This window comes from Leptosomus discolor, chromosome 13 (genome assembly GCF_034619465.1).
Source record: "Leptosomus discolor isolate bLepDis1 chromosome 13, bLepDis1.hap2, whole genome shotgun sequence".
In the NCBI taxonomy this organism is placed as follows: Eukaryota; Metazoa; Chordata; class Aves; order Leptosomiformes; family Leptosomidae; genus Leptosomus; species Leptosomus discolor.
The window spans coordinates 10,471,898-10,493,461 of NC_141403.1; the positions used below are offsets into that span (position 1 = coordinate 10,471,898).

General features: G+C 44.7%; 1 protein-coding gene across 1 annotated transcript; it reads right to left on the reverse strand.

The window, feature by feature from the left end:
* Positions 1–497: 497 nt before the first annotated feature.
* TTPA (alpha tocopherol transfer protein) lies at positions 498–14,943 on the reverse strand. Its single transcript, XM_086472662.1, has 5 exons — positions 14,749–14,943; positions 6,880–7,033; positions 5,418–5,611; positions 2,677–2,787; positions 498–677 (listed from the first exon to the last, which is right to left on the reverse strand). The coding sequence occupies exons 1-5, from the start codon at positions 14,941–14,943 to the stop codon at positions 498–500; spliced, it is 834 nt and encodes a 277-aa protein (XP_086328788.1).
* Positions 14,944–21,564: the final 6,621 nt, after the last annotated feature.

A 21,564-nucleotide genomic window follows, 5' to 3' on the forward strand; every position in this document is an offset into this window, starting at 1 on the left:
TGACACAAACTAACAAAACAGCTTTTTTCCCTGAGAATCAATCCAAAAAGCAGCCTCTTTTCAGTCCTTGTAAATTAGCCCTTCTGCAAGAAACTGGTCTACCCTGTTCACGTTCTGTTCTTTTTTGTATCCTATTATCTTGACAAGCCAAGACAAGAGCTAAGCATAAGGTCCTGGACTGCATTATTGCAGACGAGTTGTCCCCAAAGACGTGACAGGAGCAGTATCAATCTCTGATATCCAACGCACTATTCAGCTTGCCGACATACAAGTTAATCAATTACAAACAGTATTGAGAATATATAGAATTCATTAATCTCTTCAGACGTACATACTAATAGACTCCAGTTAGTATAAAAGTGCAGTCAATACAATATTCAGTGCCCTGCAGTGACATACTGGTTTCATTTACAATAATTTCAAGTTTACATGAAATATTTCGTATTAAACATATTTCCCTTCCAGTGGTCGAGAACGGGTACAATGCTGTAATAAGGCTATTCCTGGGCGACCAGAGAAATGCTATGAAGATATTCTGCAGATGCCATTATAAAGTCGGTCCACTCCTTGGCCAGCTCCTCCATGGAGACTTCCTCCCCCCCGTACTCCTGCGGGAGAATGCTGACTGGGAAGTGTTCGCTCAGGCTCTGCACGTAGTTATCTCCGTGCATATACACCTAAAACAAAACGTGAAAGCGTTTACTCAGCTATGAACGCCAGACTACTTTCCATTCCTTAGTACATATTGCCAAAAGCTGGCAGCAAAGGGCAACAGCTGAATCCACCACCTTGGTCTGACCAAACGAGTGTACTTGTTCATAACGAGCTCCTTAAACGAAGCAGCAGGTACCAGGTACCTGAGTTTCCCGTGGGTGCTCAAGCTCTGCCCTGCCCAGTGTCTGCAGCCTGACGAAGCATGGACTGCAGCCCCAGGACGGCCCTTCACGCAGCTGCGAGCACAGGAGCCGAAACTAACTGCACGCTTGCCCCCAGCTGGTTTAGCGGTGCTGGTGAGGGTACGCGCTACATCCGAACAGCTGACGTGAGCGGAACCATGGCAAGCGTGGGGTTTGGTCTTGTCATGACAGACACCGTATACGTGCTTTTCAGTCACCTCCAAGAACAGTATTTGGCTCCTGGCCATGACTATCCGGTCCTGCTGCATGTATTTAAAAACAACATTATCTAGTGTGTAGGTTCAGACGGGTGCCAAGGAGGATATTCAAAAGATCTCTATCTCAGTCCTTATGTTTCAGTTCCAACTGAAATTAGATCCTGGACTACTCCTCCACTTTAACCCTTGTAATACTGTAGTTTTCGTTCTTCTTGCTTTACTGTAGCTGTGTTGAAGCCTCGTTCATCCCTTCCAGTCAGACACCTTTGAAGGCCTCTTATTAATGCGTGACAAGAATTTTCTGCAACTATTATTACACAAAGACTACAAGAATATGCACTCAAAAGGCAGCTGGTTGCCTTTTATCTAACAGTTCCTCATCAGGAAGTAAGATAATGAATGAACAGTAAGTATTCCTATGGAGATGTGAGGAACTGGCCCTTGGAGGGTTTTTTCAGATCATACCTCTAACTCTCAGCCAGGAGACAAGCCAATCTGCTTCTGTTCCATTCCATGAACTGGAATATCTGGTTTGTTTTCTTTTAGGCCTTTACTGTCCATATGCCCTCTTTTCTGCTTTGTGAGTTCTAGCCCAAGATATTCCAAGCTAGATCAGGTGACAGGGGCTTTTTTCACATGTATTAACGTGAGAGAAGAAGGGCCACGGCATCAGGCTGCTGGCACATACTCCCTGTTTTCATGGTCTTTTGAGAGTGAGGGACTGCACAAGGCTGGCAGAAACAATCTTGCCTCTCTCCCATAACAAAACACACATGCTGTGAAAAGGACTGGCAAGTTAACAGCTAACAGTGACCCGAAAAGTCTAGATCTACTGTCCTGCAGTGCAGGGCTACTGCAAATGCACAAGATGCATGTGCTGAGACAAGGAGGCTTCAGAACGGGAATAACAATCGGCAGCGCTGCTTATCTTGTACCCTAGTCCTGCTGTTAACACTTCGCAGTTCTTCCTTTTGTGCCAGCTGAAACCTCCAATATTCTTCCTATGCTACAATAAACCATAATTCTTGGCATACTTTTGCATCCAAGTACAAATGGAGTTTCCAGATTTAAAACTGCAAAACAATTTAAAACAACTAAGAAGCTATGTGGAAAAGTTCAAAACTGCAGCCTGACCTATGTTGGATGTATAATGCCTCTGCAGGTCTTTCAGAACTACAAAGTTGTCTTCTACTAATTCTGCTCAACTTGGAGCATAACATCCCTGCTCAGTGACAGTTTCTCACTGTCATCTATAGGCAGAGTGCTGGGAGATCCAGGACCTTTTTCTTCCTAGTTCTGCTGTGTGACCTCAAGCAAATGACTTAACCTCTCTGTGTGACAGTGGTCTTTATCTTTAGAGTGGTGATAACAGCAACCACCTGCAACTCTCACATTACTGATAACTGCAAATGCTTTACAATTCGATTTGGGAGGCCTGTATGGCACTAACACACAAAAATGATTTACGCTCTTCAGTGCTCAGGGGTACCAGATCCTAAGGGAAGTGCTACAGATTGTCATGTAAGGTTTTGTGGCAGAAATAAATATTGGTGTGCACTCACCCGTTCCTTTATTTTTTCAGTGAGAAAAGGCTTAATTAGAGCGAAGACTGGGTGGAAGAATAAAGGCTCATTAATCAAGTGGATACCTCGAACTTTTAGTGGAAAGGAATCCTGTCAACATACATGAAAAACAGCATAAGAAAAATAAAATATTATTGAAAACATTCCATTGTTAAGGACAAATCTGTGAAACCGATCTAGTCCATATGTTAGAGTGCTCTTCCTGACCTTGCCAGTTCCAGCACTTTGGAGTGTTTTTAACTTGCACTGCCTCAACAACACTTAGAAAAATCACATCTTGTTCCTCCCATTAGAAGGAAACAAACAAACAAAGAAAAAATCAGCATGAGGAGAGGCTGACTATTAAAAACCCTACAAACAATCAAACAAATAAACAAAAAGAAACAAGAAAACCCTCATCAAATTGCACGTAAGTAATGTACACAAAGCTTGCGCTCAGCCTTTCCTCAGAGGTACAATTTTTTACAATACAGATTCTGCTGCTAATTTACCAAAAAGCTGCCTAGCCATGTGCTTTCATTGGCAATTCACAGCCTGAAGAATAATATGTAAATATATATAAATTAAACCGTTGAAGCTACTAAATTTAAGTTAAATAAATTACATTTATGATTTAGAGAAAAGCCTTGAATTTACTGGGAATTTGCCCAAGCCACAAGTTCAGCTTTACAAACTTACTGTTGTAATGAAAATAAAATTTTTATCTGCTACACAGCCTTTGTAATATGAAATACTTCTACTTGCATTCAAGATTCATTTAGAAGTCCAGACCTTTGCAAGTGAAAAGAAAATACGGCAGTGCTCAAAGGCAGCAGGATGCAGTGGGGAAAGTACAGCTTCCCTTCCTGCCCCCCCTGCCCCGCCAACAGCACTTCTGCAACCAGAGGTTCTCTGCTTATGGAAACGGTCCTTCTCACAGACACGTCACCCCACTAGTACAGCAGCTCTTCTCACACTATTTCATGCACTCTTCTATGGATAAAAGAACCCCAAAACCCCCACATTTCTTAAGTACAACTCCTTTTAGATTTTAATGTATGATAAAGACCTTAAACCTATTGGGTTATAGCTTTACTGCATGTTACTATGGGTGGGCATATGCTTAAAACTCTACTATCATATTCTTCACTAAACAGTTTGGTTTTGCCTGAGGTAACAGATATTTTAGGGTGATGTCACTTACTAATCTTCCTATGCTTTCCATTCCTTAGTACATATTTCCTTTCTATTAACTTCTGTTTCTTCATGCAGGATAGTAATTTGAAAGACATATTTCTTAAAGAAAATATAAGGTTGAAACTAAGGTTCCTTAATTTTTACTTATATAACTAAGACAATCTCTAGGTGAAACATATGAACCAGTTAAAGCAATGAAAGGAATCTGAAAAAAATGAGTTAAACTTATTTCTCTTCTTAGAAAAGAACACTTGAAACACAATTTTTTTCTGTCTTTTTTCAATAGATGTAAAAAAAAACATTTAGAAGTTTGAAAAACATGCAACAAGCCTGAAATAGGTCAAGACAGAAACATCACATTCAAAGGATTTTCTGGTTTGAGATAACGGATTGAAACTTCAGATGTAATTGCAAATCCCATTCTACCTCCTTTCTGCTCTATTTCAAAGTTAAAAGATTGCTAGCAATTTGTGTACTGCCTCAGATACCAGCTGAAACACTCTCTAGTCCTGTTCACATGAGATCTAGCCCAGGGTCATATGAACATTGTAAGTTCTTATTCTAGATGCGAAAAGTTTGGAATACCTCCTGGTTTCACTGAAGTTTTACAGTAGATACCAAAAAGGAAGAAGGGATGAAGTTCTGATGATGCTAGTTCAATGAGTAAGCTTTGACCGAACCTCAGACATGAACCTTACCAAATCAGAGCAAGAGATTATCTCCCTGCCTCATTTCCACATCACAGGCTAACAGTTTTATTATTACTGACTTTCAACCTCACTTCTGAAGGAAAATGGGACCGTAGGACTACACTGTAGATTGCCTGTCAATTCTCTGTCCCCTTCTTCTTTTCTTTCATTCCTTTTTTTTTTTTTATTTTTCTTCTCTCAAATCCGTTGCAAAGTTCAATTGAATCTGACAGGAAGGAACAAGTCTTAAAACACAGTAAAGTCCCTACAAGTTTTGTGAAAAACAGGTGGTGAGGAAGCAGTGAGCTGCACAAAATAACGCTCATGTTGCGGGGCAAAAAGCAAGCAGAACATAAACATTACACATTCTGTTGGTAGCAGATGGAAGATCATGCAGCATCATCCATACTAGTAACAAGTTAGTACTGTCTTGCTCTTAACTACTCTTAGCGCATGCTATTTCTTATCTTCTCTGGGTTTCAGGGAAAAAGAGCTTTGAATGTTGAGTTAATGCACAAAAGAATGGAAGAGAGGAGATGAAATGGGATAATGAACACAGATCCTTACAAAACTGGGCTTCATCTGCTCTTGCACTCACCAAATTCCTTGTGTTGCAACAGGTCATTGGAGTTCTTGTAAACCATCAGAGGTTAAAGGGCATTTAGTGCTAGGTAAGAACATACCTTAAGTCAAATCAAGCACAACCTAAGGCTTTCAATGGATCTAAGATGTTTTTCTTTAAAGCTGCATAGACTCTAAGCAGGTCTAAGGAAGGAAAATCTACTATAGCTTAGAACAGATGGGAAACAGGGAGGTACAGCAATGAAGCAGCACAAAGCAGTAGGCCGTACTTACTGTGAGAACAGCAGCAATTTTCTTGGCCACTGCGGGACTGATTTGAAATGCATGAGCAAATCGCCACCCTTGAAGATCAAAGATAGCCTTGACCCCATTCCGCTGCGTCTCAATCTCCTTTACAATGAGTTCAGATGTGATGAGACTTACACGAAACACATCATAGGCTGTAAATAACTGGGGATCCCATTGTCCTGGAGAGTCAACAGAGCACACTGCATCACCGCGAGGATACACGTACGCCTGTACTTCCGCTTGCTACCGCTTCTACTGCGCTTCTCAGGAACAAGGAGTAACCAGCAAAGTAACCGCATCAGAGGGCCTGAAGCAAAGCGATTTGCCAGTACAGAGGCTATTTCGTGTGCCCGCTCTGTCACGCACCTGTCACACCGGTTTTTAGATGGTACCACCTGATGGGAGATGGCCGTAGATGCCACCTACTGCAGTATGTTCCACAGCCTCCAGTACAAGATTCTGACAGGAACAGCTTAATTCAGTAGCAGCCATGCTAGCGGAAACTACAGATCATCAATCCAGTCAATTCATGTAACTTTTCTTCGGCACAGTAACTCTGCCAAGATACAGTGAATCTCACTTGTTTTTCTGAGGCCTGAGCAAAGAATTGCGTGGGATGAGCCTTAACCCTAAGTGAAAGTTTCACGGAGCACACTTTCCACTAGACCAGCTAATAATAAAACAGTTCTTTGAAAGCTGGCAAAAATAATGTCTCTGTCCAAAACAAGCACAAAGAAATACGGTAACACATGACCATTTAACCGCATCATTTTTAAAAGACTTCGGGGAGTGCATCAAACCAAGGATCTCCAGCATATTGTTAGATAGGGCTCTTTGGCTACGTGTAAACAGTGAAAACCCAGTGAACTGCTCATCCACATCTACACTGAACGCTGGGACGTGACTAGGTGTACACCTTTTTTTTTCTGTTCTCCCTCCCCCCTCTGTGCTGCACCTGCACAAGCACCAGAGTCACAGCACATGGCTGTGGAAATCTGCATGGAAACAAGTAATTTTTGGGACACTCAGACCCAAATAACCACATATTCCTACAAGTTTTAAGCTTTTAAGACTTCTTTTGATGCGGACAAGAATTCCACTAAAGAGAAAATAAGCTCTTCATAAAGCATTGTACAGCTTTAGCCAGACCAGTATATAAGTCATCTGATGTAACTGTTACAGCTCAGCAACATTCATGTAAAGGTATTTCTAACAGCAAACGTAAATATGTTACCTCTCTAGTTAAGATATTCTGATATTATCTGATTTTATCAGCCCCTGGTGTTGTACCCACAAAATAATTCTATTTTGCCGCTGAAAATGTGATGATTAAAAAACCCACAAACCAAAATCAAGCAAATAAACCCACCCCACCCCTCCCACACAAAACACAACCATCAGTCCCAGAGACAGGTGTGAAACAGGTCCGGGCAATTTTGTCACTCACCAATTCTGTATATTAGAACTTTGCTTCCATGGGGGTCCCTTGATCTCAGGACTGCGTGGTAGCCAGCATGCAAAAGACCAAGAACAGAAGCTGGTCGCAAATCTGCACTTATTTCTGGGCATTCAATTCTCCACTTCCGATAATTCTTCAATAACTGGAAGGTATTTTACAAAAAGCACAGTTAAAAATATGTTTTCAACACATGGTGACAAGTCATATTTAATTCATTAAAATAGCTCTAATTTCATTGTATGGTTTAAGCAAATCACTCCTAGAAGCAGAAGGTTGCTATACTGGATCAAATAAGTGAGTGAGTTGTTATGATGAATTTAGAACCCTGTCAAATGGCAAACAGACTGCAGTCGTCATTTTCTGTCAGAAAACAAAATTGGAGCATGTAGAAAAAGCCTGTAGCTTCTATGTAAAATACATCTAAAAGCCAGTTTTCTTCCTCAGGTTACCTGTACGGTTATTCACTTTGCTACTGCATCAGATTAATTCAGGATTTTTTGAAGCAGATGTGCAAAATTCTACAGAGGAACATTCTCCTTCACCCACCCATCCCCTTCTCCCCCCCGCCCCTGCCAAAAGTATGGCCCATTTTGAACACACAGTCATTAATAATTCCACTTTACTATCTGAAACAGGTATAATCACCAGCATATCCAGAGAACATTTTCAAACTTCCTCCTCCTCCTCTGAAATGGCAGAATATAACAATGTACAGGGTCCATTACCCACCAGACAATTTCCCTCCCCAGGGTGGAAATAACGAGAACCTAAGGCAGATCCTGTCCCTCACGGGGCCACAGTCACCCCTGGTCAGGCCGGAGTCAGCACCACAAACTGGTGTGTCTAAGCACAGGAGAGCCGGGTGCCAAAGGCGGTGGCCTGGCTCTGAGGAAGAGTCCATTACGGCATTCCTCTCCGGGGGAACATCGACACAGAGAAATTACAGGTGATCCTGTGAAAGGTCATCTCAGAGATGGGTCATGAAAAATTAAGCTGGTGATGCAGCAGTTCTAATTTTCAAGCCTAATTACAGTTTCACCTTTAATATTAATTAAGTGGTGGTGGAGAAAATGAACGGCTATGCCCTGCAACTAAACTTCATTGAAGACATTTTGCAGAGGTAGGTGGGAAGCTATGCAAGACTCTTCTAAAAAGCTTCCTCTCAATTCACCAATTAAATTCTGCCGCAGCTGTATCACCCACGCTAAGGTCCCTAGCACCGAGTTTGGAGGGTAGAGGGATAGCTATGGCAAGTAATTTAGGGTTTGTATTAAAATTTCCTAAAGAGCTACAGTTCAGAGTTCTAACCTGAGACCTTCCGAGGACCTAAGAGAATCAGAATTCTTCAGTACCTTGTCTCACCGCAAACTGAAATGTAGGTTTAAATCTCAAAGGTAGCATGCACAGGCTTGCCTTTCAAACTGTCACTGCAGTTCATCAAACAGCAAAACCTGATCTGATCCTCAGCACAGTTTCACAAATTAGATGTGTTCACCACAGTGAAAGCATCAGCCGACCGTGTTTTATTCATCTTGATTTGAATTAACAGAAATTTTTTTTCATTTCTCAACTACATATTTCACAACAGAAACATTAAAGAACTGTCAGCTCCAACCAATAAAACATAACTCTATATAAATTACAAATTTCCTGTACCTATACAAGTATCATTTGCTTCGCCATTTCCACAGGAAGAATGGTCAGAAGCAGCCTCAGTGGATACTGAATTCATCCCCTGGCACATCACAGCATCAGCTGTGCTGCTCATGCTTACCTACAGACTCTTCTAAGGAGGGAGACCTGAGACTCACCATCCTGTACCTCATAGCATGCTCACACCAGATAAATAGTCTTATTTCTCACCCTTCCCTCTACTTCCAAGTTTCTTGTATCATTTTATATAAAACATATACTTTTTCTTCAGCTTAAGGCTCTTCTGCTTAGATGAAGGTCTTGAGTTATTTTGAAGGTCTCAAACGAATGGTCACGAGGAAACTATTTATAAGGCATTACTGTTAATCAGCAGAATCTACTTACAAAAAGATGAGATACTGAGTGGAAATTACCTATATCCTTTGTGGAAACAGCACTTATAAATATGTATTTAGGTACACAGATGAAGAAGTTCACCTGCCATGCTAGAATCCCATTTGATCTGGCAACGAGAAAGTTGATGAAAGCCTCATCCTAAACCATACGCCACAGAAAGAAACATTTAGCCATTCAGAGAACTCTATTAGCAGCCTTTTGCCTGCATTAAATCCGTTCCAGCCCAGGCTAACTGAAAAACAAACAAACAAGGCGGGGGGGTGGGCAGCAGGGAAAGTAAATTAATCTGTGGAGCAGAAATTCACGGTGATTGCAGAGACAGGCCGATGAGGCGCTCCGATTGCCCCACTCTGACACTGCCCGACTCTCTACAAAGGGCATGGGTTGGGCAACCAGCCGCCCTGTGCCAAGCAGACAGCACTGTCAACACGCTGCGCTCCTTTCCTTGGCTGCTCCAATACAGACACAAAACACACACGGCAGCAAAATCCAGAAATACCCTCCAAACAACTGTGTTTATATCTGTAGCTTTAGCATTTCTCCCTTTTCTTCTAAAATCTGTGGTACCACAACTTAATAAACCTAATTAACAATTACACAAATATTTTGAACATCTCTTTGAAGAGCTGCCTGCCAAAACCGAGATGAGAATAAAAGTGATATGTTCATTCTATACCCTAAATAATCCCATCTTGTCAGTACAGTTAGTTTCTCGTTTTCATGAATATTAACATTTTCCAAGTTGGAAACAAGAAGGATTTCTGCTCTGGACCCTGGCAGAAAGGGTGTTTGCAGCTTGTGATGCTCAAGATCCTTATGGAAGACATAATTTACCTACTGGTGAGCCCACTAAGGAGCAAATACACGGTTGGAAGGCTTCTGTCACCGTCCACGACGGGCAACCAGAACATCTTTTAGAGACGGAACGTGGCTGAGCTCCAAACATACATCCCTTAGCCAGAAAGCCATGAAGTGCTGAAGAGTTACCGGGTTCTGCAAACCTAATTACCTGAAATGATCTAGCGCTGAGGTAAAGGTTAGCATCAGATAATCTCCCACAGCATCTACAGCTGGTTTTGGGCCATATTCTGTAAATTCTTACTTATGTAAACAGTCCCTTTCTTAGCAGCTGGACACACTCTACACGGCTACTTACACAAGTAATCCTTCAGCAGAAAACAGAATTCAAAAACCAGCCATGGGTCCTTAACAGTTGTAGTTTAGTTTGAAAATGCCTAGTTTAACAGTGTTTAAACACAGACATTCACATGAAATATTTAAAAAAATATGAAAGTACTTTTTTTTTAGTAAAGACAGCAAGGAAAAACATAAATATCTATAACAATCAGTCTGGATATAGCAGATGAAGCAACCTAGCATCAAGAAAAACAGGAGCATTCATTACCTAGTATAAAAAATGGCTCATGTACTTACAACACAACGAAAACATCCCAATGTATAATTATCTGTGTTTACAAACTGAATAACCTACTTAGCATCTGCTCAGCATCTGAAAATAGATGCAAGATAACTTGATAAATGGGGAAAGATGGATGAAAACCTCCAGTTTAAGCATTAATTAAGATGGTTTTTCCTGAGGTCTGTTGGGGATAGTTCCAGATTTCTGAACATCAGAGATGTTACTGATTAATCCAAGATTCATGTGCTACAAAGCAAAGTGAACTTTACTTGAAATTAAAAGAACTAGAAAACCATGTCCTTGTTACATTTGTATATGTAAGTTAATTATTTTTTTCTTGACTAACAACTATTTATCCATATTAACAAGGATGCTAGGCAGAATTAGGCCTCTACTAACTGGTGCATCAGCAGTTGCACCAACGCACGTGATGTTTAGGAAAAAATATCTTTTCTATTGGCAATCGTTGGAGAAGAAACCAACAGCTCAAACTTTAGGATATAAACATATAAATATAACAGCACATAAACACACACCTTTGTACGTATGTATTTTACATACTTTTTAATACATGTGTATATAGCTATACACTGAATTTAAACATATAGTATACACAGACAAAGAATTTTAAATACTCTTACAGACACATAGAACTCGCCCAGTTCCACGTGCGTTACCAGCTGGGAGAAGACTGGCACGTGCCTTTGGCTCAGCACAGCGGGAAGGCTGGCTGGCTGGCAGTGCTCCCCAACAGCCAGCCCAGAGAGCCCACAGGGGCTCCGCCATCCTTTTTGAGGAATCCCTCTGCACCGGTGGAAGAAAAGCCGACACGTAACTGAGTTAAATGTGGTCTTTGTATTGAACAATGTGAAGATCCTCAGAGGTAATGCCCAAGACTCAGCAGTATGTGTGACACTACAGAAAACAATCCTTCTTGCACCGCATGGTTATTCTAAGCAACTGACTTGCAGTACAACAGCCTGGGAAGGCTTGACTTCTCCCTAAGCCAAACGCAGAGCAAAGACAAAGTCTGGCTATTCACCTTCGCATCAGCCAGAACTCCTGACAGGATCCTAGGTATTTAGAGAGCTCAGAGTGCCACAAAACCGATGCTTACAAAAGCCCAAGCGGTACGTTATGAAAACACCTCTTGGCACAGAGTTTCAATGTTGCATTGTTACAGTGGTTTTGATCACAGCAATGACGTCAAACATACACACATAGCTGGTACATGAAAGACGGGAGATATAAACTCATTGCTTCAGCACAATTAATGGAGACTCGTGGCCCTGCTTCTCAATTTACACCATATCTAGGAGGTCGGTGTATCTGCACAAATTAGCGAGCAAACAACGTGCTCAGCGCTAGCATCTCATCCATACGTCTACCGCTAACAGGGATGACAAGGGCACAGAAGATGCTGTGATGGTGTAACACATTCCTTCTGAGTGTCTGCTTTTGGTAGGTAGGTAAGTATTGCCTAGAAGTCTCGCAGGATGAGCACATGTCTTATTCACCTATTGAAGGTTTGTTGTGTTGTTTGACAGCTACTGTTAGTCTGTGTTAAAGGACTTTTTGTTCATGCCTAGAGACAAATCTCAGTCAGTACTTCATGCAGACTAACGCGACGCTTTCTTACCAGTTACATTCATGCATCTGAAACCCTTTCATGGAAGCTACCTGCTTAACTTCACCTCTTCTTCTGGAGCCTGTACTTACGTGGTTTGGATTCATGCATGTATCTCCAGCCACCTTCTAAGACAAGGCATTGGGCCAAGTTTAATCCTTACCGTGATTCAAAATGCAGAAGAATTCTCTTCTAACCTGAGAAGAGTCTGTTACTGAGCTTAACTGAATAATCATTGGCTTTGAAAAATACAGACAGTTCTAGCTCTTTTTCAAGTTCTTCAATTCCAGCTGCCTGTTTCAGTGGTGGATCTTCTTCTAACACAACAGGTATCAATACATCGGTCCTCGAGAGCAAGTCTGGAATTGCCATTGGAAAAATGTGAAAGATTGCTGTTGGAATGAGTCATCAAAGAGAACTCAGAAATGGAATGTCTTGCCAAGGTCTACCCGGTTATGCTTTTCTGAAGCATTTCCAAACCTCGATAAACTGAAATCAGACAAACCTGTGTCATACATTCACCAGTGAGGCATCAATGAAGAGTCCGGTCAGTCGCCAGACTCGGTTCACATTCAAGGCTGACTATAAGCCCACGCTAAGAAGGGCACTGGCCGACCTTTGGTTATAAGCATTGGCGGAGCCACAAACTTTGATTATCCCTGACCTGCTCTACAAGTTCTGTGCAGCAGTACACAGGAGCCCCGTGGGCAGAAAGGGCCTGTATGGGCCCGAACTCCAGACTGAGAGGCCATGTCACACCAGGACGGGAGGGAGCAGCTGCTGCCGGGGCAGACGGCAGGAGCGCTCTGCCCAGCGTGAAGGACTACCATATCCTCCGCATGTGGCCAGGGTAGGTTGGATGGATACACAGCTTACGACCACCACAGATTTTTGCACAATAATTTTCTCAGGCTTAATATACCAATTGCAGATAAACATATTCCTTTTTTTTTTTTTTAAAAAAAGGGCTTATTTTCCTCTTACCATGCTGTAACAGAAGTAACCTAGAAATCAGTCAGTTGGTATGTGGGAGATTAAGTACAAGTAGCTACAGCATTTGAGACCTGAAGTTCTAGATTAAAAGATTAAACACAAGTGGGTTTTGAACATCTGAATGTCTTAATTCAAAGAAGGGTCCAAACATGAAATTTAGAAACTTGGCAGCCTGTGGAGACCCAGAAACTAAAAAGATTCTAAAACCACTCAATTTCTCCGAAGCAGGTCCCCAGTCCTAGAGGGCCAATTCTCAAGAAGTTAGCTGCTTCATGGACTCCACCTCTGAATTTAGCCTAGATCCCGCACTCTTGAAGATTAGTCCTACCTCCAACACATCTCACGATTAATCACAACAAAGCACAGAAACATATGGGCCAAATTGTGAAGCACCACTGTCCTGTCTGCAGGATTATCAGTAACAACCAATTGCAATGCAATTAGGAGCAAATATTTAGGAGTGCATATTGCCTTCATTAAGCCCTACTTTTTGGAAACAAGGAATATAGGGAAACAGAACGGCTTTTGTTGGGAAAGAGAAAAAGGGACGGTCCTACAATTGCTAGTGCACAGCTCCAATAGAAATGATCTCATGAGCTTCAAGCAAAAAAAAATCCATAAATATCCAAAGGAATCTGACTTGACCTGCTAGCTCTTCTGCTGAGGAAAGCTCTAAAGCTGTGACGCAAATCTCACGAATCAAATGAAAAGAAGAAATAATACAATTTTTAAAGCTATTTAAGATTAAGGGCTTAATTCAGTTTCTCATATTCTTTTTCAGCTACCCTGATCCTGCAATATACCCATATGCATATCCGATCTTTTCTCATGGAAACTGAACTTGGGAAATCTGGAGCGCAGAGCAGTCAGGGAGCAGAGGTGAGCTCTGCTGGGCCGCGCTGCGCCAGCAGCAGCAAATCCCCACTACAACACGGTTTCCAGTTGGCATAAGCGAATAAAAGCTTTTGCCCTGGGAAGATTTGTAAATACTTTCTGTTTGGACGGGTTAGTGGCTGTCAATCTTTCTGTCATGAAAGAAACAATTAATAACCATTTGTACCTTTGGCTATCAAAAATGCGCACGCCCTGTCTCTGTGGCAAAGCGCCTGATGAACAGCCAGGAAAGCACCAGAATTTACCAATCCCGACAGAAGTGCTGTACGTGACTGAACCCCAAGGGAAGGGAAGGTTTTCTCACCGTCGACAGCCTCACGAGGGTTCCCCTGCTGCCCCGCACCCCTCTGTCGAACCCCCTGAGGGGTGCTCCTCATCCTCCTCACCCCTCTCACCTTCCTCACCCTCCTCTCTCCTCTCACCCTCCTCACACCTCTTACTCTCCTCACCTTCCTCACCGCTCTCACCCTCCTCACTCCTCTGACCCTCCTCGCTCCTCTTACCCTCCTCACCTTCCTTACCGCTCTCACCCTCCTCACTCTTTTCACCCTCCTCACTCCTCTCACTCTCCTCACCTTCCTCACCGCTCTCACCCTCCTCACTCTTTTCACCCTCCTCACTCCTCTCACCCTCCTCACCTTCCTCACCGCTCTCACCCTCCTCACTCTTTTCACCCTCCTCACTCCCCTCACTCTCCTCACTTTTCCTTGCCCTCCTCTCCTTCCTCTCCCTCCTCACCCCTCTTACCCTCCTCACCTTCCTCGCCCTCCTCACCTTCCTCACCTTCCTCGCCCTCCTCACCCCTCTCACCTTCCTCACCCTTCTCACCTTCCTCACCCTCCTCGCCCCTCTCACCCCCCCTCGCCCCCCTCACCCTCCAGGCCGGCTCCAGCTGCAAGTCTCGGGCGCGCAGGAACCGCAGCAGGAAGGTGTCGGCCAGGGGCTGCGGCCATCGCGGGCCGGGCTCTGCCTCCGCCCGCCGCCGCAGCTCGGCCACGGCGCCGCGCACCCGCGCCGAGTGCTCGGGCAGGTCGCCCGGGCGGCCCGCGCCCGCCGGCCCCTGCGACATCCCGCCGGCTCCGGGGCCGCTGCCGCGCTCAACCCCGCTGCCGCGCCCGTCCCGCTGCCAGCCGCGCCGCGCTGCCCCCGTCCCCGCCCCCGCCGGGGCCGAACCGCGGAGCACCCTCCCGGGCGAGGGGCAGAGGGGAGGGAGCGGGCGGCGGCCGTGGAGCGGGGGGACGACACTTCTGCGCTTGTGTGCGCTTGGCCGGACTGTGGAACTTGGCTCCCGGAGCCCATCTCCTGCCCTCCGCTCGCAGCTCCCGCCCGGAGCAAGGAGACCCGCGGGCCAGTGCCGGGCGCGGCGGAAGGAGGGCCCGGGGAACCGCCGCGGGCCGGCGTAACGTGCTGTTACTGCCCTGGGGCGCCAACAGCCCGTCTCCGGGATCACACGGCGCAAGGCTGCGCCCCCACGGCGGCCGGGAGGCGCTGGGCGAAGGAGAGGCGGGTGTCGGCGGGTCGCAGCGGCCGAGCGCCGCGTCCTTGGCGGGGACGTGCGGGCGTGGAGACAGGGCAGCCCCCGCTGGGGACAGCGGCGGGGCCGGCTCCGCTGCCGGGCCGCGAGGTCGGCTGCCGAAGGCGGAGAGTTCATTGCTGCTACTGGTGTTTTCGTTACAACCGTTGGCTTTGGTTAGGTTTCCCTTGAGGTGTCTCTGGCCCCCTTGGGCTAAAAGCCGTGCTTAACATTTAACATAGAATTTATAAGGTGTACCTAGGCCTCTTCAAAGGTTTACAAAACTCTGTTCCAGATTATCTTCCTCTTCTCTGACTTCCTATGTGCATCCTTAACACTGACCGACCTTTTGATCAGCACTTCGGTCATATCCAAGCCTCGTCTTGGACTCTTACATAGTGCTGAAGAGTCCACAGGTGTCCCCCTCGGTTTTACAAGTGTAAAAAAAATCTGCCTAACTAAATGCAGATAGGTAAAGAGTGGGAGGAGTGTGAATCATCTTGCTGAAAAAAAGATTAAAGCAAGAACTCAAGGGACTGAACAGGCAAGACAAGCTTGAAGGGGCAAAGTGTTGCAGCAAAGGGTAAAAACTGGGAACCGAGTGGGTGAGGTGGTCAAGAGCATAAAGAGGTTGCCGTGTGGAACGCAGGGAGGTGTGAGGAAGTGCAGACCTGCCCTAGGTCAAGAAGCAAAAGCAAGCTGGAAATAGAAGAAGGAAAAAGAACAGGCTGTGGAGAGGGCAGTAACAGCAGGTTGTGCTGAGCCGCTTGGTCGCGCACGGAGCTGGACGGAGCCTCCGTGGACAAGCGGCCTGCAGGCCGTAAGCCAGCCGCAGGTGGCTGGGCAGGCACCAAGGGGTGTCACAGCGAGGTCACGCTGTGCCTTTAAACACCGCTTCCTAGTTTTGGAGCACTTAGTTTTGCCATCTCGGGATTCTCACAACTTAGGAGTTTGTCTGCAAAAACAAAGAGGGTGACACACAAAATACAGCTGCTTTTTATTACACTTTTCAGCTGAGCAACTCATAGCTTCTAACTGCTCTCCTGCAATATTTGTGTTGCCATTTTAGCTTCATATTTGACCAAAGTTGGTTTTACTAGTGGTTTTGGTGATCACCCTCAAGACTGAGTTACAGAAGTATCTGTAAATGTAAGGTTTCTATTAAAAAGAAAGGCAAGTGAGACTGTGCTTGTAAGGTGTGATATCATCAGGGTTTCATACAGAGGAGCCAACATGTCGAATGCTCGACCCTTCACCAGAGCAATTAAGACCTGTTGCAAGACGAGGCTTGTAGGTAAAGTTTTTGTTTTGTTTAATTACATCTGGAAAAGAGCTCAAGTGCCTGAAAGCTCTCTCTAAAATATGCCTGTTTGTAAACTTTGCCGTGTTTGTGTCCTTGGACCATGATGACGACTGCTACAACAAAGACTTGAAATTGCAGTGGTATCTCTTAGATGTTCCCTTTTGGCGTGTTCCTGTGACAAACAGGCTCTTCCCGGATAGCTGGAATTTGCACTCACTCCTTCAGCAGAAGCCTCACCTCTGTGCAAGACCCACATCACACTTTGACAGACTGAAGGGTTGTGTTGGCAGCTATCTTAGATCAACTGGGAAAGGCACACCTGCCTGTCCTTTCTTTTACAGGACACTGTAAAAATCCTAAAAGGTTTTCGAGTTTCAACCCTACCGTAGTAGTTGTATGTTCTTGCTGTAAATGATTCGGATAGGCAGAAAGACCTTGTTTGGACGCACACTCATCAAAGCTAGCTAGCACACAAATTGCAGCAGGATCAAGATTAAGAGTTTAATGTTCGTAGATGCTGGACACTCAATTTCAGTCGCTGAGGACAGCAGGCAGTCAGCATCTTCATAAACTCAGTTCTAGTTAACTTGCTTGAACTTGTGCAGAGAAAGCCATCATGGAATGTTTAGTTTTCAGGTCTCTGATTTTTTACTATGAATTCACGTATTTCAGAAGTGTAAATGCAGAGGTGTGAGTCAGGAAATCAAGACAATAATTGGGAGAGTTGTTTTACAGGGTGCCAGACGGCTTTCTCTTTCCTCTTGCCTTTCCCCTCAGAGAAGCATACACCAGCTAAACCAAAATAACCCTGCTCTACCAAAACAATACAAGTTCAAGTATTTATTCTTCAAACTGATCACATATTCTAGGGCAGATAGGCATTTGGGAAGAATTATGTTACCATTTGTTAACTACAGAGACATGAAATTGCATGTCAAATGGAAAAATATTATTTATCACTCTGGTATTTATTATGTACAGGTGAAAAAAAATCCCGAACAGTCCTGTACAAGCAATCTCCCGTACCAGTGCAAGCTTCCAGTCAAATCCAGAGCAGACAGTCAAATCAGTGGGACCCCCTGTTCGTCATGGGAGTCTGTTCACTCAAAGTACTTTGGGATCTCGCTGTGGAAGAGAGAAATCTCTCAAACTGAGCAGAATGGAGTTGAGAACCCATTACTGTATCGGAAGGCTGACCATTTTGTACAGCAAAACAAACGTGTGACTGTAAGAATTAGGACCATTGATATTGTAAGAATTAGGACATGTTTGTCTCAAACTTTGTACTTGAGGGTTTTGAGAGGAAGTAGAGACTCGGTAGAGCGACCGCGCACTGTCTGAAGGCCTGAAGCAACTTCTTAGAAGAACACCTGTTTGTATGGATGCGGTTAGGACTTTGGGCCAGATGATATAGCTTCTTGGAAACACTTGCTTGTCGCTTCGTGGTAACAGCTAAAGGCATGAATTTGTTCGGCTTATGCGCTGCAGCTTGCAAGCTGTGTAATGGAGGTTGCATGGACTGCCAGCTCGTGATCGGCGCGTGGAAGCAACATGCCGCTGCTGGATTGGATCTCACCGCCTGACCGCAACACATCACCATCGGATTGGCCTGGGACTATGGTACAGAAAGGACCCTTGGCAGCTCCTCAGAGAGGGGAGCAAGAAGAAGGGCCAAAGGGAGCAGAGCTGAGCTGAGAACCTGCCTGCCTGCCGGGACTGGACTTGACAGATCCCCGGTGGTGACCATTGCAGCGTGCTCTTCTTCCTCTTCTTCTTCTTCTCTTTCTCTTTTCTCTCTCTCTAAATAAAAGTTTGTAGTGGTATTGACAATATATGGCCTCGTTTGTGCCTTAATCTCTCTAAGGGTATTTGAATCAGCAGCCCCGGTAAGAGTTCACCTCTTCCGGACTGTAACATTAGTAAGTGGTGTCAGAAGTGGGATGTCCACTCAGACTGTAACAGTGACAGCTGTCGTCCCCCTCGGAATTGGCGCTGGAGGAGTGTCGCAGCACGGCGGGGCTGAAGTCGTCAGCCTTGCAGTGCAGCTGGAACCCTGAGGGGTAACAGGTCTGGCTGTTGCTGTAAACTCTGATTTTTGTCTGAATTTCTCCATGATCCATCCTCCTCGTAGTCTGTCTACTCACGGGCGCCGATAGCATTGCTCAAACCTGTGGCAAAGCTTTTCCTGTTGTGCTAGACCTGGAAGCCTGTCATGTGCTGTCCAGCAGGGCTGGTTGGCGAGTCAGCAACTAAGGAAGAGCCTTTAAACCTCTTCCTCTAGCATGCAGTTCGCAATCTCAGCAGACAGCTGATGGTTGGTACACGGCACAGTCTTTCATTTTACGGCACAACAGATTATTTGCAAGACCATCTTGGTGTAAGAATAATTTTTTTTTAAAAAGAGTGTATAGACACAGCCCAAGCTTCCACTTGATTAGATCTAGTGTGTTCTGCTCTGTAAGGCACTGCAGTCCTCGGTGTGGGATGAGATGATGAAAAACATTCCTGACCAGGAACTGGGAGGGTAACTTGAGGGCTGAGTGAGTGCCGAAGGGGAAAGGCTGTGATCCTGCTGTCTTGCTGTAGCAAGAGCGTGAATCACCTGCACCAAACCGTTTGCAGAAGAGGTGGTTTATGTACTGCCAGATTTACGGACACCCCCCCCAAGTCCGGGCATGCTATGGAGGCAGTGAGGGCCAGCTGGACCCAGCCCTGTCATGTGGCTGGGCGAACACGCATCACACCGTGTGCCTTCAAAGAAAGACCTGTGTAGGTGCCTTCACCCTCTCCTCTTCCTCCATTCAAACACATTGGTGCCCACACATATGGGGAAGGATTTACCTGTTAGCTGTGTATTTAATGAAATACTTCAGGCTTTAATTTCACCTTGCACAGTTTTCTACCTATCACTCATTTTTAGTTGACATTTATCGAACTGATTTCGCTGGGTTTTCATTGAAGAGCTCCTGTGAACTGGTGGTGAAGAGGAGCCAAAAAACCCCAAACCAGCGAACAGGCATCTCTTCAGCAAACTTCTTGTCGTTCCCTGCCTCTGTGTGTGCCACCGTGTGTGCCACCGCGTCTGCCTGTGACTGTGCGTTTGCTCTGGCTGGCCGTAGTGTCCCTCCCAGCGACCTCTGCTCACCATTTTTCACTGGTTTTGCAGCTTTCCCACTGTATAAGCATCCAGGGGACAGAAGAGGCTCACTCAGGGTGCTGGGGCCGAGGGCCACTGGGAAGTGCTAGCCAAATCACCGGGTGGAGCTGGTGAGGCGAGCGCCTGCGCGTTCACACGCGGCGCCTGCGGGTGGGATTTGCTGCAGCAAGTTCCCCTCTCCTTTCCCTTTGGCGCCAAGGTCTGTCAACGCGTGTCATTCCGAGGTGTGGTTCCTGGCTGCCGTGTACAGGACTCCACTGCGCTCCGCAACTACTTTGTCCTGTCAACTGTTTAGTCCTGTTTACGGCATGCAGCAAGATACGCGGGGTGATAAATACAAGCCCTGGCACAGCAGCAGTATCCAATGCCCTGACTTAGCAGATTTTCGCCTGGGAAGATGACTCTAAATGGTTTTACTAGCATGGAGTTTGGTGATGACTCAGCTCTCAAGATGGGCCCATCTTGAAGACCTGTGCTGGAGTCCTGCACCAAAGTATGTCAAAAAGAAAAAAAAAAAAAAAGGAAATAAATTTCTGTCATGAAAACTTTGTCACTGGAGGAGAAGGGGATGTGTTGTTTCATATTAATGCCACCTTGGTAGTTAGAACATCTGTCAGGACTGTAAAAGCCCTGCCTCCAAATCCTTGTCTCCAAAACCCGTGCCTTGGACGCTGTGAAAGAAAACTGCGAGAACTCTCTGTCCCGCGGCTGTAGCACACGTCGTTCATCAGGATTATTTGGGGTTTGGGGCACGATGAGATGAAGCTGACAAGTAGCACAGCAGTCAGTGCACTGAGTGGCACACAGGAGCAGGAGCTTTGGCTCAGGATCCTGCTCCAAGAACTGTTCCTGTGTTTTGGAAGTGATACACCACGCTGCCCCAGAGGAGGGACTGCCAAACGGTTCTGTTCGTGAACAACTGTTGCTGTTGCACTGGAAGCCAGCATGAGGCATGGAAATCTCAAAGGCACAGAAAAATGTTATTTTTGTCTTAGAAAAGGGGACATTTGGGGAAAAATAAAACATCTATAGTAGTTATTGGCAGCACTTGTTAGCAAACAATTACTTTAGAAATAAGAAATGTATTAAATGTAATTTAATACCTATAAACTACAGAGGTGTATGTACTAAGTTTACTTTTGAATTAAACCACTGGATTTATCTAAAGACAGAAGTGTACCTCCCACAAAGGTTTTTGTCTCTGAAAAAATGAGGAAGAAAATAACAATCAGAGAAAATCAGTTCTGTTGACAGTAAACACGGAGATTACAACCAGTGAAGCTCAGCTCAGTGATTTATAACTAGAGATTCGACGTTCTAATATAGATTCTGAACAAACTTATTCTAGTTCCAATTAAGTTATTGCCAGAGGCAAAGCTTGAAAAATGAGCTTGATCTCTGTATGTTAGGAGCAGCCTCAAGAGGTTATATAAACACAGACTGTATAAGCCTATAATATGCAAGAATTCTAATTGTCTAAACCCACAAGATTTTAAATATTGCCAATAAAATATATGTAGGAAGCTTATTTAGAATTGAAGTGCAAAATCAAACCACAATTTTAAAGTTACTATTTGTTTTTTTACTGTGAGCAAAAATATTTCATATAGAAGCTTCTGACATTTTTGCCATTTCTAAATCTGACCTTATAAAGAAAAACAATACAAAAGGGTTGCCTCAAGAGTTTCTGGGCTTTCCTTTCTTTTCTCTCCTCCTC